Source organism: Ahaetulla prasina, chromosome 3 (assembly GCF_028640845.1).
Source record: "Ahaetulla prasina isolate Xishuangbanna chromosome 3, ASM2864084v1, whole genome shotgun sequence".
Lineage (NCBI taxonomy): Eukaryota > Metazoa > Chordata > Lepidosauria > Squamata > Colubridae > Ahaetulla > Ahaetulla prasina.
Window position 1 is genome coordinate 25,570,281 of NC_080541.1, and position 17,320 is coordinate 25,587,600.

Sequence of the window (17,320 nt, forward strand, 5' to 3'; positions counted from 1 at the left end):
ATAAAGAACGGCTTATTTTTGGTTCACAGGGATTTCATTTTAAGGAAATCATAGGAGAAAATAAAGTGGAATAAAATAGACCACTAAGTCCATTATCCCAAATTATAGCATTACCAACAGATTGCAATCTCGTTTGTGTTTGAAGTGATCTACAGTGTTACTTACTAATTATTTCTCGTGGTAATTAGATCCATTATTTACTTTTGGGACCATATAATCACACACCCACACTCACATACACACACACACAGAAAGACATGCAATGGTACTGTTAAAGTAGTCAAACAAAAACTTCTCCATTGAAAAGAACAGTTTCTATGAAACCTGTGGGTTTTTTTTCTGACCAGTTTTCTTCCAAGTTGGCAATTCTCATAAGATATTATGGAAATGGATAATTTCAGTATGTGAGGTTAAATAAGATTTGTCTTATAAATAAGTTGTCATGTGGTGTGCCTCCCATTGAATTCAATTCACTATTAATATGTAAACCTAAAGAGCTTTTCAAACAGTGCATAGGTGTTGTGTCCCAAGGGGGATTTATCATTATTGCCAGACCTGCCACAACTTAAACCTTTTAATAAAACCGATCTTTGGCTCCATTTGTTGAGAAAGGTATAGTTTATTAGATATCAATAATGTATTGCAGTAATGCAAAGCCAGAACTGAAAACGTAGATAAGTAAGATGTCTTCCATTCCATGACATCATTCAAATATTTTAAAAAAGCATGAAGATATGGGATTAGGACAGGGGTGAAATCCAGCAGGTTCTGACAGGTTCTGGAAAACCGGTAGCGGAAATTTTCAGTAGTTCAGAGAACTGGCAAATACCACCTCTGGCTGGTCCCAGAGTGGGGAGGGAATGGAGATTTTGCAGTATCCTTCCCTTGCCTCGTGTAGAGATTATACGTGCAGGTTTTTTAGTTGGCAGACCACTAGTTGGCAGACCACTAGCAGCTGAACCATGTGAATTTTAGTCTCCTGCCTCTGACTCATTCCCAGGGAATCTCTGCTCTTGGGAGGAACCTGAAACACACTGTTACAAGCAGATGAAAACAGAGAAATCATTTTAGGTATCTATCTCAGCTTAGAGCACACTGAATAGGCAGCACCTCAGCCAATCATATATTGTTTTATTGTATAAGCGTGCATCTTCACTGACCTATCGTGATGTTACAAGTATGTATCCCCTTGCATGAATTATAATAAAAGGGAGTTTTGGATTTGACTCTGGGCTCTCATCCCGAGGAAGAACGTGTGTTTGACTCTTATATCATGAGAGACCACCACAGCCTCGCCCACCAAGCTACGCCCACCAAGCCACACCATGCCCACCAAGCCACGCCCACAGAACCGGTAGTAAAAAAAAAATGGATTTCACTACTAGATTAGGAATATCCTATGGTTATATGAGTATTGTGTACATATGTTAGAAGCACACAGAAAAAGGACTGTTTAAAATTATTTGTAAAGAAATACCTTTCATGTCTGTGGTACACCAACATATTTATATATATATATTTTTCCCCAGCATATCAATTGCAAAGTTGTCCTGATCCACGTCCCTTCCGAAATGGATTTGTTATTGGAACTGATTTTACTGTAGGACAGACTGTTTCATTTGAGTGTTTTCTTGGATACACTTTAATTGGAAATTCAGCCCTTACTTGCCTTCATGGAATTAGTCGTAACTGGAACCATCCTCTTCCAAGGTGTGAAGGTATGTTTTCGATAGATTGACAGACAGACAGGCAGACAAAAAGATGATAGAGAGAGAGAGAGAGAGAGAGAGAGAGACAGACAGACAGACAGACAGACAGACAGATAGGCAGACAAAAAGATGATAGATAGATAGATAGATAGACAGACAGACAGACAGACAGACAGACAGACAGACAGACAGACAGACAGACAGACAGACAGACACTTTCTAGTTCTTATGTTTGGTTTTGATTTTTTACACCAGCTATTAAAAGCTCAGATATTGTAATTTAAATTCAATCTTTGAAAAGATAAATATAGTCAACCGATTGAAAGCAGAATCAGAGGTGGGCTTCAGTACTGGAGAACCGGTAGCAGAAATTTTGAGTAGTTCGGAGAACCAGTAGTAAAAATTCTTACTGCCCCCCACATCTATTTTCTGCCTCCCAAGTCCCAACTGATTGGGAGGAAATGGGAATTTTGCAGTAACCTTCCCTGGGAGTGGGGTGGAAATGGAGATTTCACAGTATGTTTTCCCTGCCACGGCCGCCAAGCCACACCCACTGAACTGGTAGTAAAAAAATTTGAAACCCACCACAGAGCAGGATAGGGATCTATATATTAGTTTGACTGTGGAGCAACATCCAAGGAAATGAGAAGAAAATTGCTTAAGGGAAACAGCAAGTATTTCAAAATCTGTTCTCTAATTGATTACAAATCACATTCATTAGTTCTACACTAGACTCTTGGCATATCCAATATCAAAGATCTACATTACATTTTCTTATGTGCAGTAAACCAAATACATGGTTTTATATTAATATTCTCGCTGCAAATAAATTATAGCAATTTTAGTCAGACTGACTAAAATTGACTGACTGATATTGGAAGCAGCTTTATGAATTCTAACTTTATTATATTGCATGTAAGAAGGGGTAAGAAGATCTAATCCCCATCCTATCCGTCTCTTAGATTTGGTTTCAACATGGTTTTAAAATCTTCACGTGTGCAGTTTTAATGTTTTAATATTTGATTATTTTTCTGCTTGTTTTGTAACTGATAAGCTGCCCAGAGTCACCTATTAAGGAAGATAGACAGCATAAAAATAATTAATTAATTAATTGGCCATCTCCCTTATAAGGTGATTTTTACAAACCAAGTAAAAAAATAATCAAATATTAAAACATTAAAACTAGACATGTAATTAGTTGATTGATTAGTTAATTAATTAATCATGTGATACTACTATTTGTCATTTTGCAGAGAGTTTCCCCCCCACTTTATTATTAAACCAAAAAATGGAAAGAAAAAAAACTCTGCAAAATGACACATGGTATTATCATATTTAATATATATTAGTTGATAGAACATTACAAATGTGAAAATGGTTTAATAAGAAGAATGTACGTTTGAATTATATATAAGATATATCACTATAAGAACATGGATTTATTGAGCATTGGGTGCAGCTAAAAAAATAATGCTTCAGTTGAAAAAAACTTTGTGGTTCTAGAATTGTAGCCTTCGATTGATGATACATGTTCTCTTTCCCTTGATGAACAATTTCTGATGTTCTTCGTGCCACATATTTTTCAGTTTAATGAACTTTTTAATATTATTTTATGAAGTTAAGTTACAATTGATAAAAAAAACCAGGGTTTCTAAAAATCCATAATATGTCTTTCATTTTTATTTTGGTTTTGGGGGGTGGGGTCTGTCTGTATTTGGGGTCATTTGTTATTTGGTTTTGTTCTTTTTATACTAAAGCAATAAAATATATATTTTCCTATTACATTTTTTTAGAAAATTCATAAATATTATGAAATTACTACACTTAACTTCCTTCCTTCCTTCCTCCCTCATAGCTCTTTGTGGAGGAAACATAACTGCTATGAATGGTACAATATATTCACCTGGCTACCCTGATGAATATCCAAATTTTCAAGACTGTTTTTGGCTTGTAAGAGTACCACCAGGAAATGGCATTTATATCAATTTTACTGTTCTTCAAACAGAACCAATATATGATTTTATAACAGTTTGGTAAGCAAAAATTACCATATTTTTATTATGCAATAAGTTATGCATAGGAACAAGCAAAATTACTAAATGAAAATTATTGTTTTGATTAATTTAACAGCTCAGATGTTTGATGGTTTAAATATTAAATAAATATTAAATATATATTAAATAAATAAATATATATTAAATAAATATAACACCACTCCTGCGCAGGCTGCACTGGCTACCTGTGGTCTTTCGGGTGCACTTCAAGGTTTTGGTACTACCTTTAAAGCGCTCCATGGCTTAGGGCCGGGTTACTTACGGGACCGCCTACTGCTACCGATTGCCTCCCACCGACCCGTGCGCTTGCACAGAGAGGGACTCCTCAGGGTGCCGTCCTCAGGGTGCCGTCCGCAATGTCGACTGGCGGCCCCCAGGGGAAGGACCTTCTCTGTGGGGGCTCCCACCCTCTGGAATGAACTTTCCCCAGGACTTTGTCAACTGCCTTTTTAGTAGCTTTTAATATTTTGATGGTTTTTTTTATTTGAATTTATATCCCGCCCTTCTCCGAAGACTCAGGGCGGCTTACATTGTGTAAGGCAATAGTCTCATCCATTTGTATATTATATACAAAGTCAACTTATTGCCCCCCCCCCAACAATCTGGGTCCTCATTTTACCTACCTTATAAAGGATGGAAGGCTGATGTAAATTTTATGGGGTTTTTATGGTTTTAAATGGTTTTAATTTTGGCCTTATAGTCAATAAGTTTTTTAATTATTGTTTTATTGTGTACATAATTGTTGTTTTATTCTGGCTGTGAACCACCCTGAGTCCTTCGGGAGAAGGGCGGTATAAAAATCTAATAAATCTAAATCTAAATCTATTGGTTTACTATTCTAAGTATTCTATAGGAATGTTGTCCCAGCTAGTAAGCACACTGTTAATATTGTTCACTGTAAGTTAGGGTTAGAGTTACAATTAAGACCTTCTGCAGAGTCTTTGAAAAACGTATCTCTAGGATTTCCTATTTATAAAACTTACATTATGAATTCTGTAAATTTACAGTATGTTCAAAAGACCAAACCTATTAATAAGGATCATTGAACATAATTCCACCTGCTTGTGATAAAACACATTTAAGGTTAATATAACACTGACAAATACTTGTTTCTCAATCGAAATTCACATTTATGTCTATAGTTCTTACATATTTAGCATATTGCATTATTGGAGTTCTTTCTCTGCTGTGTAAATGAATTTAAAATATAATATGCCAAATGTTTCCTTATTTCAAATGTATGAAATAAAACATAGTCTAGATATTATCTATCTATCTGTCTGTCTGTCTGTCTTTCTGTCTGTCTGTCTGTCTATCTACCTATCTGTCATATATTTGATTCAGACGTATGAAATAAAACATAGTCCAGACATTGTCTGTCTGTCTGTCTTTCTATCTATCTATCTGTCATCTATCTATCATTATTTTTAATAATTGCAATATTAACATCTAACCATCGAAATTTAGTTACTTAACATTAAGGTTCTAAGTTTAGATTTTTCAGTGCAGCTTTCTTATTAAAAATCCATGCAAAATATTCGTTTTAAACGGTAAACAAATATTTACCCAATGATTACTTAACAAACACAAAACAAACATGTATTTGAAGATGTGTTAATATTACAGAAAACAACAAAGATATATGTAAATTAATATAAGTGTCTAACAACTCTATAAACATAGTTTTTAGAATATCAAACATCTATAAAATATATTAGAAAGAATATCATGAATTCCAAAATGTGCTGTGTGTGTGTATATATATGCATGTGTGGGTGTGAGTGAGTGAGTGTGTAAAATACCACATATCATATTACATAATGGAAAAGAGTATGAAAAGTTCAAACTACTATAAATTCCATATTTGAAACAAGGGGGAAATATTATATTTACCATCCTAGAGACTTCAAGACTGAGTGGCCAGAGCAAAATGAGAAAATAAATATTCCTACAAATAAAGTATATCAGGGGTAACAGAAAACAGGTATAAACAAAAATAATGGAGTGGAACTTTATTTTTGCTAAATGCAAACAACAGTGTATTCAGTCTAGGCTGTTTGCTTTGTATGATGATTTATTAGTTTTATTTATTTGGATTCAAAAACAAACTCTGCATATCTGTTGACGTACATCTGTACATTTCATTGTATATGTCATCTCAAGTTCCATTATAATGAAAAAGAAAAATAATGTAAAGGCAAACAGATATTCTCTATGAATTTAGCCTCCTGTGGCTTAGTTGATAGAATTACTTGTTTTCTTACTTTCATTTCACTTGTGATGAATGTTTCTTAAAGCAAATGGAAATTTATTTAACGTGAGATTTCTTTTCCTTCCTTCCTTCCTTCCTTCCTTCCTTCCTTCCTTCCTTCCTTCCTTCCTTCCTTCCTTCCTTCCTTCCTCCCTCCCTCCCTCCCTCCCTCCCTCCCTTCTCTCTTTCTCTCTTTCTCTTTCTTCTAGGGATGGACCTGAGCAAAGTTCACCACAAATTGGTCAATTTAGTGGCAACACTGCATTGGAATCTGTCTACAGCACCTCAAACCAGGTTCTAATAAAGTTCCATAGTGATTTTACAACAAGTGGCTTTTTTGTCCTTAGTTACCATGGTGAGTGTCGCACACCTAAAGGATGTGTGTGCATGTGTATTCTTTTCTTTTCTCTTTTTAATAATAACAATAAACACAAAGGACATATTCCTAATTGGATTGGTAAATGATTTCTTCTTGGCAGTAATAATTGCATGACAGTAAACATGAGGATTTATAAGTAAGCCAAAAGGTAGAATGACAATCTAATAAAAGAGCAGGGCAATGCCTGAAATGTCCCATTGGCATTGAGAAAATCCCCATCAATCAATTGCAAACTAGCTTACATTATATTATATTACATTGGAATAGTTTACATTCTGTGAAGATACTTTCAACACCATCAAATAACAACATCTCCCAATACCAGGTCCTTGGGAAGGACTCAATAGGTGGATAAAAATGCCAAAACCAGTCTAAGCATCTGGCTGAATGTAGAACGAACCATAATAATGATACATGAATTTCTATAGCATACATCAAGAGTAGAAGGAAGCAAGGAGAGGAGGACAATACTTTGAAAGCCATCTTATTCCACCTTTTGTTCATTACAAACTATATAATGTAGCATTTTTTTAATAAAAGCACTGTAGCATTTCAATAAAAATGAATGGTGTAATATGGAATGTAGTTCAGAGATACAAGTTTTGTATAGCCTTTAAGGAGCACATATTTGGTAGATATTTTTTTTCAGACTAACAGTTGTGAATCTAATTAACAGAACTGATAGCTAGAATATATTTTATCAATATATGTTAAATATACCAACAAATGTCAATGTAAGTGTTTGTCATAAATGTTAAGAAATGGATGCATATGTTTCCTACAAAAATCATAAAATCTTGGAAATCTAATAATTGTGAGTGGTGTTAGATGCAAGCTAGTGTCCCTATAATTTCTTGTATCTATTTTTTTCACTTCCAATGTTCTTATTGTTATAAAATAAACTGGGATGGGTGTTAATTGGAATGTTTCTGCTACTTTCATAGCATATCAACTTCGAGTGTGTCAGCCTCCACCTAGTGTACCGAATGCTGAAGTTCTGACTGAGGATGACGAATTTGAAATAGGTAAAGTTAATATTTATATAGACAACATCGATTTAATTCCAAAAAATATCATATTTAACATGCATATCCATATATGTGGAAGTTCCTACATTTATCTTTTTTATGATATATGCAATTAAATGACATTTCTAATTATGGATATATCTAAGTGAGGAACAAAGGATCTGCTATAGCTGTGATGGCGAATCTATGGCACGCATGCCGGAAGTGGCACACAGAGTCATTTTTCCAGGCACACGAGCTGTCATCCAACTCACCTGCAGCTGCGCATGCGCGTGCACCCCAGCTGGTGTTTAAGGCTCCAGTGTGCACAATTCAGGGGACCCAGCTGGTCTTCGGAGCTCTCCTGCGCATGCGGATCTGTTTGCACATGTGCATGTGTTTGCACATGTGCATGAGAGTACTGGTGTGCAGTGTATGCATGCACAGACAGCGTTCATATGTGTGCATTGCATGTGTGAAAACCATGCACATGCGCAGATGGTGCAATTGCATGCACAATGCATGGTGGGACGCACATGTGAAAGCTGTGCACATGCGCAGATGGTGTGGTTTTGCACGCAGCGCACAGTGGGGGGCATGCAAAAGCTGTGCGCCTGCGCAGATGGTGTGGTTGTGTGTGCAGCACATGGGGAAGAACCACACATTACAGAGATGGCATATGCATGCAAAGCACGAACCTGTTCGGCACTCAGTGAGTAAAAGGTTCACCACCACTGTCCTATAGCAATAGCAGTAGTACTTAGACTTATATAGAAATTCAGAGTGCTTTGCAGCCCTCTCTAAGTGGTTTTATAGAGTCAGCATATTGCCCCCAACAATCCGAGTCCTCAATTTACTGACTTTGTAATGATGGAAGGCTGAGTCAACCTTGAGCCTGATGAGATTCGAACTGCCAAATTGCAGGCAGCTGGCAGTCAGCAGAAGTAGCCTGCAGTACTTAACATGGTTGTTAAGTGGATCCAGTTTCCCTCATAAGGGCTTCTGGTGGCTCAACAGACTAAAGCAGTCTGTTATTAACACAGCTGCTTGCAATTACTGCAAGTTCAAGTCCCACCAGGCCCAAGGTTGACTCAGCCTTCCATCCTTTATAAGGTAGGTAAAATGAGGACCCAGATTGTTGGGGGCAATAAAAGTTGACTTTGTATATAATATACAAATGGATGAAGACTATTGCTTAACACAATGTAAGCCGCCCTGAGTCTTCGGAGAAGGGCAGGATATAAATTCAAATTAAAAAAAATTGACTTTACATATCAGAAGGTTGAAGAAGGTGGTCATAGATGAGGACACTGCAGCTGTCATAAATACAGGCCAGTTGCCAAGCATCTGAATTTTGAACCTCTGACCAAGGAGATGCTGAGTCACAAGTCACTTTTACAGTGCTATTGTAACTTTGAACAATCGCTAAATTAATGGCTGTAAATCAAGAACTATGATAGCTAGATTTAAATAGATAGATAGATAGATAGATTATTTTTTTTGAACCCCAAAATAAGTGTTTGGCCTTAATTTCGGGGATGTCTTATTATTTTGGGGCACGTGGAGCAAGACGGGGCTCCTCTTGCCGTCTTACCTGATTTCCATCTCTGTCTCCCTAACCAGAGGAAATGGCAGGGACTGGCTGTGCATGCATTTAAATATTTTCGGTAAGGGCTTATTTTTAAGGAGGGCTTATTTTCGGGGAGGGGGAAGCTTATTTTAGCACATGCGCTCAAAAGCCCAATTGGGCTTATTATCAAGGGATGTCTTATTTTAGGGAAAACAGAGTAGATAAATAGGGAGGGAGGGAGGGTGAGAGAGTAGAAACAGAAAGAGAGAGAGAGACTCATATTTTTCTTTTCCAAAATAGAGTGCTTAACACTTAAATTGGCTCGTGGCAAAAACAGTATTTTCTATTTTTAAATTGTTCACACACCTTGAAGTAATTTCAGCTATTCAAGGCTGATTTTATCAGTAACAAAACTGCATCAAAACATCCTATTATAAAATTCCCCAGACACTCCAGGTATTTCCAAAGAGCCCTTTTCTATTTTTACCATAGCCATACTTTATAGTTATATGGTCCCTCTGAGATACTTTAGTTGACTGCTGTTGTAAAACCTTTTGCACTCAGCGGCATTCTTCATCTGGCCAATAGGGTTTGGCTGGAATCGAAACAGCAAAATGTGCAGATAGAGAAGACAGACATGTACAGCCAGAGGCAATTTGATGTCCATTACCTGGCTAAATGCTCACGACCATTTTCCTTAAAACCAGTTTGCTTGTTCGATTAGATGTTCACTTGCTATAAAGGTTTTAAGAAATCATTGCTGCTGCTTATGGGTACAGCTATTTCAGATTGTGTTCTCTCTAAAGAAGTTGATGCTAAAGTAGAATTCTCAGGGAAACATTCAGATGTGTGGAAAATAGAATATTGGTAAATGCTGCCAAGTACTACAGCTCTGCAAAGAATTAAAACAAGGTTTTTTTAAATTAAATGTTAGGTGAAACAGCCTCCCTAGAAGCATGGAAGTAGCCATGTACTCTGGAAATATTTAAATGCTAGAACAAAATCATCAAAGAATGCATGCTTTCATATATACAGTGAACATTTCTGTTCAGAGCAAGGAATCAAAAGTGCTATGCAAGCACAGTTGTGCAGAGCATTCACAGATGTGCAAGATTTCCGAGGATGGGCCAGGGGTGCTATTCAGCAGGTTCTGACAGGTTCTGGAGAACCGGTAGTGGAAATTTTGAGTCATTCGGAATACCGGCAAATACCACTTCTGGCTGGCCCCAGAGTGGGGTGGGAATGGAGATTTTGCAATATCCTTCCCCCAGGAATGGGGAGGGAATGGGGATTTTGCTGTATCCTTCCCCTGGAGTGGGAATGGAGATTTTGCAGAATCCTTCCCCTGACACGCCCACCAAGCCACGCCCACAGAACTGGTAGAAACAAAATTTGAATTCCACCACTGGGATGGGCTGCTTTAATGCTCTAAAGAGAAATGTTTCATTTAAGGAACATGTTTTGCTCTATGTGGCTTTCTAATGCATTGCACTATCCTATCAATTCATGCATAGTAATTAACTGTAACATCTATAGGATGGTTCATGTATTTAGTTCCTTCAGTTTTAATTATAAAATGCATTTATTAATGTATATAAAGCGTATTAAAAGTCAGTCTAGATCAGTGGTTCTCAACCTTTATAGTGCTGCAACCCCTTTAATACAATTCCCCACGATGTGGCGACCCCAACCCTAAAATTATTTTCATTTTGAATTTATCGCGCCTGAAGCTGTATTGGCTAGCAATCTGAACTGCTTGCGATTGCCTTGAGGACGAAGGCATTAAAGCGGAGACTCCTCCCCCATTAAGTTTATCGCGCCTGAAGCCAGATTAGGCTAGCAATTGGGAGTGATTGCAACTGGCTTGAGAGGGAGACATCAGAGCAAAGATTTCTCTTTTTTAATTCATCGCGCCTGAAGCCGAATTCAGCTAGTGATTTGAAGAGCCTGCAGCTGGCTTGTGGAGTCAACCATTCTTCAACTCGCAAGTATACTTCTCATATTTCCGATGGTCTTAGGCGACCCCTGGCAAATCGTCATTCGACCCCCAATGGGGTCGCGACCCACAGGTTGAGAACCGCTGGTCTAGATAGATAAATAGACAGACAGAACCGCTGGTCTAGATAGATAGATAGATAGATAGATAGATAGATAGATAGATAGATAGATAGATAGATAGACTGATGATTGATTGATTGATTGATTGATTCCAGGGAAAGTTACTGTGCTTAGGAATGCTCAAAGTTCAAAAATCAAATGCATAAGGAAATATTTAGAAGAAAATGGTCACCAACCAACTAAAAAAAATGTAATGTAATAAATTGCCTGTGGGGCCTGACTTTTGGTAATCTACTTATATACGAGACTATCATGGGGGAAAAAATCTATATATGAGGTTAGGAAGAGTCAACACTAACTTGATGGCTATTATAGATATATAATTTCTGAAACTAGTACTATAAATAAGAAAAATTGATGCTCTTTTTTAATTGCTGAAACAACTGCAATGAAATATAAAGCTTTTCAACTCCACAAATTCATGATCATGCAAATGTGTGAGTCACATTAATAGCATAGCTGGCATGAAATGACAAATTAGGTGGCTTATTTGCCACATCATTTCCTCTGTCTAATGGAACCTATTTGTGCTAGTGGTCATTTTCACATTATATAGGGTGGGATACGTGCTTTGTTAATCAATGCTATTGTCAACACTGAAAGTCCACATTAATTGCTGTTAAACTACAATCTTTTCTCTTTTCCTCCTTTTTTATTATGCAGGGGACATAATAAGGTACCAGTGTCTACCAGGTTTTACATTAGTTGGTAATGAAATTCTGACATGTCGACTAGGAGAGAGATTACAGATGGATGGCACACCACCTTCTTGCCAAGGTTTTAAACTCCTTTTTAAAAAAACTTTTTAGTATATATTTGCTTACTTTGTTGTCTTGCATGCGCTATTCAGTTAGCATCAATAAACACCAGGGGAGAGTCATATATATAATGGGAATACTTTGATCTGAAGTTGAGGAATATCCAGGGGGCAAATGTGGACCATCCCTGAAAACATTTATTCAAAAGTGTTTTATGTGCAATGTCTTCTTATTTCCTTTCCTTTTTCTTACCCTGTGGTATGGGTAAGAGAACACAAGTAGTATTGCAGCCATGGTCTTCTCAATCATAATATATGGCTATTAAAACTGGACTATCAGAAGAAGTGAATGATGAAATCTGGTGCCCTAAAACTGTGCTTCTGGAGAGAATTGTTGAACATCAAAAAGAACAAATCATTAAATACCAGACGCAGTAAAAATCAATTTGTTCACTGGAGCACTAATAATAAAGAGGAAGCTTAAATATTTTGGACATATACTGTAGAAGAAGAAGCTTTTAAGAACTGTTTGGAAAATTTGAAGGCAATCAGGAAAGAAGATGACAAAAGATGAGATAGCTGGCTGTAATTACTGATGTCAAAGCACACACTTACAAGACTTCAAAGTAGCTGGCAGACAATCTTGGCAAATAGTTGTCCATTAAATCATGAAGTGTTAGAAGTGACTAAACAATTGAGTGACCAGGTGGCTAAGATATTAGACTAGGATTAGAAAGATCCATGATTGAAGTTCATATGTAGACATGAAAATTCACTGAATGACTTTGGGACAGTCCTTATTTTTCAGCCAAACTTATTCCTCATAGTTGTGGTGGATTCAAATTCAAATGATTCAAATGTTCTAGATTGGCACCAGCTCTTTTTTAGTTTTTATGCTACAAATAATATAGTCTTCTTTCCAGGGTGCTCCATGAAATTCTATTCATTTGGTAATCCTTTGATAACTTGTTTATTTCAAATGCCATTTGACCCATTTCAATCAAAATAATAATCAGCCATTTGTGGGAGGGGGAGATACTGTTTAGCAAAAACTTTCCAAAACTTATTGAGACCGTTTGTATTTTTCCTTTGAAAAAGATAAGCGGTACATCAGTTCAATGAACAAACAAACAAACGAATGAATGAATGAATTATCCACCAAGGGATTGCAATTACTCATGTTCTATCATCTCATCCCATCCCATTCCATCCCATCCCATCTATGAGTAGAAAAGCAAGGATCTTGAAAATTTCCATTAAAAAAATAATCTTTCAAAAAAGCAACTTGAGGAAACTCAAATCAGAAGCTGTGTAATGCTTAGGGACAGAAATAAGATATCTATGAACAGATCAGAAGTTTCTTAAACATCCATTTTATGATATATTTTTATTAACTGTATTTTATTAAATACAAAAGATGCAGAGAAAATTTCATTTTTAATTAAATGATAATATTACAATACACTTAGTCTATTGTCACTTAATATGTAAGATTCTTGAACTCGTAGGTATTCATCATTCTTAATACCTTTAATTGAAACTGCTGAAACCTGGAAATTACTACTCCTTTTATTAGAAATATTGACCTTTCGAACATATTGCTAAAAATCCACACCTAGCAACTCAATTAAAGATAAGTCATAATCAGTGTCTACATTCCTAATAAAAGAATAGATGCTATTTTGTTCTCATTTTAATCTTCCATCCAAAGGTACATGTAGAGAGGTCTAAAATAATATTCTAGAAGGTGGTGTTGTGCCTGGCTTGCCTAAAGCAATCAAATCACTCTGAAGAGATATAATTTTATTTGCATGTAATCAATAAATGGTGTGTCCTGGATTGCCGGCAAGGCTGAGTAGCCCTCATCAAAAGCAGAACCAGTAGAACCAAAAGCAGTATATAAAAGCAGTTTATATACCTTTGGTCTACTACATTGCACACACAAGGCAAAGAAAAAAGGCAGACATATTGGAAATTAAAGTTCACGATGGAATGTTTTAGATAAACCCATAGAATAGAATAGAATAGAATAGAATAGAATAGAATAGAATAGAATAGAATAGAATAGAATAGAATAGAATTTTTTATTGGCCAAGTGTGATTTACACACAAGGAATTTGTCTTGGTGCATATGCTCTCAGTGTACATAAAAGAAAAGATCATCAAAGTTCATCAAGAATTCTAAGGTACAACACTTAATGATAGTCATAGGGTATAAATAAGCAATCAGAAAACAATCAATATCAATATAAATCTTAAGGATACAAGCAACAAAGTTACAGTCATATAGTCATAAGTGGAAGGAGATGGGTGGTGGGAACAGTGAGAAGATTAATAGTAGCGCAGATTTAGTAAATAGTTTGACAGTGTTGAGGGAATTATTTGTTTAGCAGAGTGATGGCATTGGGGAAGAAACTGTTCTTGTGTCTATATACCCATCCATTTATACCCTCATACTAGACCAGAGCTGGTATATTTGACCTATATTGATAAACAGGAATAATTTGCTTTACTGATTCTTCTACCTGTTGCCATTCAAGTTTAGTTCAGCTCATTGTGGATGTTGCCTTATTTATTTATTTATTTGTTTGTTTGTTTGTTTATTTATTTATTTATTTATTTTGTCACAACAATATATGTAGGTATCATACAAAAAGATTACATAGTATATAAACACATATATGAGTAAATATAAGGAGGTATAAGCATATATATAGGAAGAAGAAAAGAAAAACAATAGGACAGGAACGGTAGGCACATTTGTGCGCTTATGCACACCCCTTATGGTCCTCTTAGGAATGGGGTGAGGTCAATAGTAGAAAGTTTTTGGATAAAACTTTTAGGATTATGGGAAGAGACCACAGAGTCAGGTAAGGTATTCCAAGCACTGATCATTCTGTTACAGAAGTCGTATTTTCTGCAATCTAGATTAAAGCGGTTGACGTTAAGTTTAAATCTATTAGTTGCTCTAGTATTGTTGCAATTAAAGCTGAAGTAGTCTTTAACAGGAAGGACATTACAATAGATGATTCTGTAAGTTAAGCTTAGGTCTTGTCGAAGGCGACAGAGTTCCAAGTTTTCTAAGCCTAGGATTTCAAGTCTGGTGGGATAGGGTATTTTATTGTTTTCAGAGGAATGGAGAACTCTTCTTACAAAATATTTCTGGACACGTTCATTTGTATTGATGTCAGAGATGTGGTGAGGGTTCCAAACAGGCGAGCTGTATTCTAGAATTGGTCTAGCAAATGTTTTATATGCTCTGGTTAATAGTGTGGTGTTTTTGGAAAAGAAGCTACGCAAGATTAGGTTTACAACTCTTAGAGCTTTTTTTGCTATGTAGTTGCAGTGGGCTTTGGCACTGGTAGTGAAAGCTTTATCAAAGATAATACTTAGGGGTTCTGCTATATTAATGGAAAGTTTTTTTAAGAAGTATGCACGTAGTCCATCGGGTCCAATAGATAGCGATGGTTTTAAGTTATGAAGAGCTTTTCCAATGTTGTCTTCTGTGAAATCTATATGAGTTAAATCATCATAATCATTGCTGGTATGTTTGTGGAATGTCGGATATGTGTTATCTGAGTTAACAAAAACTGAGCCAAAGAAAATGTTGAAGAGGTTTGCTTTAACTGTTTCGTCATTGCATTCTTGGTTGTTAGAATCTTTTAGTGGTGGGATGGATCTTGAGTCTTTAAGTTTATTGTTAACAAAATTATAAAAGGCACGATTGGAATTTGTGCGCAGAAGGTTCTCTTCTTGCTTGGTGTGGTAATTTGTGCATTCAGTTTTTATTTGGTTGCATATGTTTCTGTAGCGGTTTTTGAAATTTGTAACATAGCCTTTTTTGTTTCTTTTCCAGAGGGATTTTTTTTTTTTTTGATTTAAGCTTTTTTATTGATATGGATAGTTTGTTTTTCTTGATCATGGTAGTCATTTGTGGTACATATACTTTAATGACTCTATTGATTTCAAGTAGGAAGACTCTATAGTGGTCTTCAGCGGTTATGCAGGTTGCAAACAGATTTTGCCAGTCCAGAAATGAAAGATTGTTGTTTATAAGGTCGTAATTGGCTTTTTTGAAGTTGTAGTTGGGAGTACTGTTGTTATGACGATTTAAGTATGGACGTATATTGAGATGAAAATCAATCATGCAGTGGTCACTATTGGAAAAAGGTTCTTTAATTTGTAGTCCGTAAATTGAGTTTGGATTGTTGCAGAAGATAAGATCAAGGCAGTTGTTGAGTCTTGTATTGTTAGTTACAAGTTGTTCAAGACCTAGGTTTGTAACAGCGTTGTATAGTGTAGTATGGATTGGGTCAGTTGAACATTCATTAGTTGTCCAGTTTATGAGAGGTAGATTTAGGTCACCCAGGAAGATGAGAGGATATGGGCAAGAGGTAGCCCATGTTAGCATTGAGGTTAGCATATTTGCATGGGTAATGTCATAGTCAGGGGCTCTGTAGCATAGTAAGAATCGAAGAGTAGTGTCAAGGGATAGGTCGCATACAATAGTTTCAGGAAGAGAGAGTTTATGTGCTACTTGGATATTTTTTAGATTCAGTGACTTTTTGTAAAAGATAGCCACTCCACCACCTCTTCGGTTTTCACGATCTGATCGATAGACTTGATATTCTTTGTTTGAGATAATGGAGTCAGGAAGGGATGAGTTCAGCCATGTTTCACAAACAAAAATGATATCAAATGTGCCACTGTTTAATAAGAGGATAAATTCAGGTAATTTGTTGACTATGCTTCTTGCATTTATCAATTTGCATTTGAGATCTTACAAGGATAATTTAAACAGTTCCTTCTCCTATGGGAGGAGCAGCTCATAGGTTTCATCACCCAGTTTACATGTGTTTGGGTGGTACCTTTTACCATTGGTGAGAACTACAGTATATGTATCAACATCAGAAATATATACTGTGTAACTATAATGGGCTTCAATTATGCAGTCTTGACCATCAATTTGACTTTTTAAAATATTTATTCCACCCTCAGCTCAGAAACTGCTGGATCCATCATCTTACTCTATTGCATCATAGAACACAAAAATTAATTCCTTGAAGAAAAAGAGAGAGAGTCAAGTGTTATTTAATTTCACCTGCACATTTCACCAAGCATATGGTGTTAATAGATTTTCAATCTAGAGTTGACATAGTATTTTTTTTCTTCAATCATCATAATTGTGATAGTAGAAAACAGGTAATAGTCTATCTGTATTAGGACTAAGATTCAATTAAGCACTTAAGGGAAATATGGCTCAAGTCATCAAATGTTTAATTAAAAAATACTGTTTAGTTGTGAATAGCTTTGCTATTAAATGACTAGGCATTTTATGAAAAAAAATATGCACATTCTCTTAACTTCTTTTTTTAAAATATCCATTATCTAGGAATTGTTTATTAATCCATTTATTTAGCAAGGTTTAATTATTATATTCTCAAAGGATAAAAATAATCTGCCACTAAAATATTT

The 17,320-nt window shown here is 35.9% G+C and overlaps 1 protein-coding gene across 1 annotated transcript in view; it reads left to right on the forward strand.

Moving 5' to 3' along the window:
• CSMD3 (CUB and Sushi multiple domains 3) overlaps positions 1-17,320 on the forward strand; it is a 782,898-nt gene that overhangs the window by 632,507 nt on the left and 133,071 nt on the right. Inside the window, exons 43-47 of the mRNA XM_058175006.1 lie at positions 1,530-1,718; positions 3,565-3,742; positions 6,224-6,369; positions 7,338-7,418; positions 11,752-11,865. Of these exons, the coding sequence (XP_058030989.1) occupies positions 1,530-1,718; positions 3,565-3,742; positions 6,224-6,369; positions 7,338-7,418; positions 11,752-11,865 (708 nt within the window). The remainder of the gene's footprint in view (positions 1-1,529; positions 1,719-3,564; positions 3,743-6,223; positions 6,370-7,337; positions 7,419-11,751; positions 11,866-17,320) is intronic.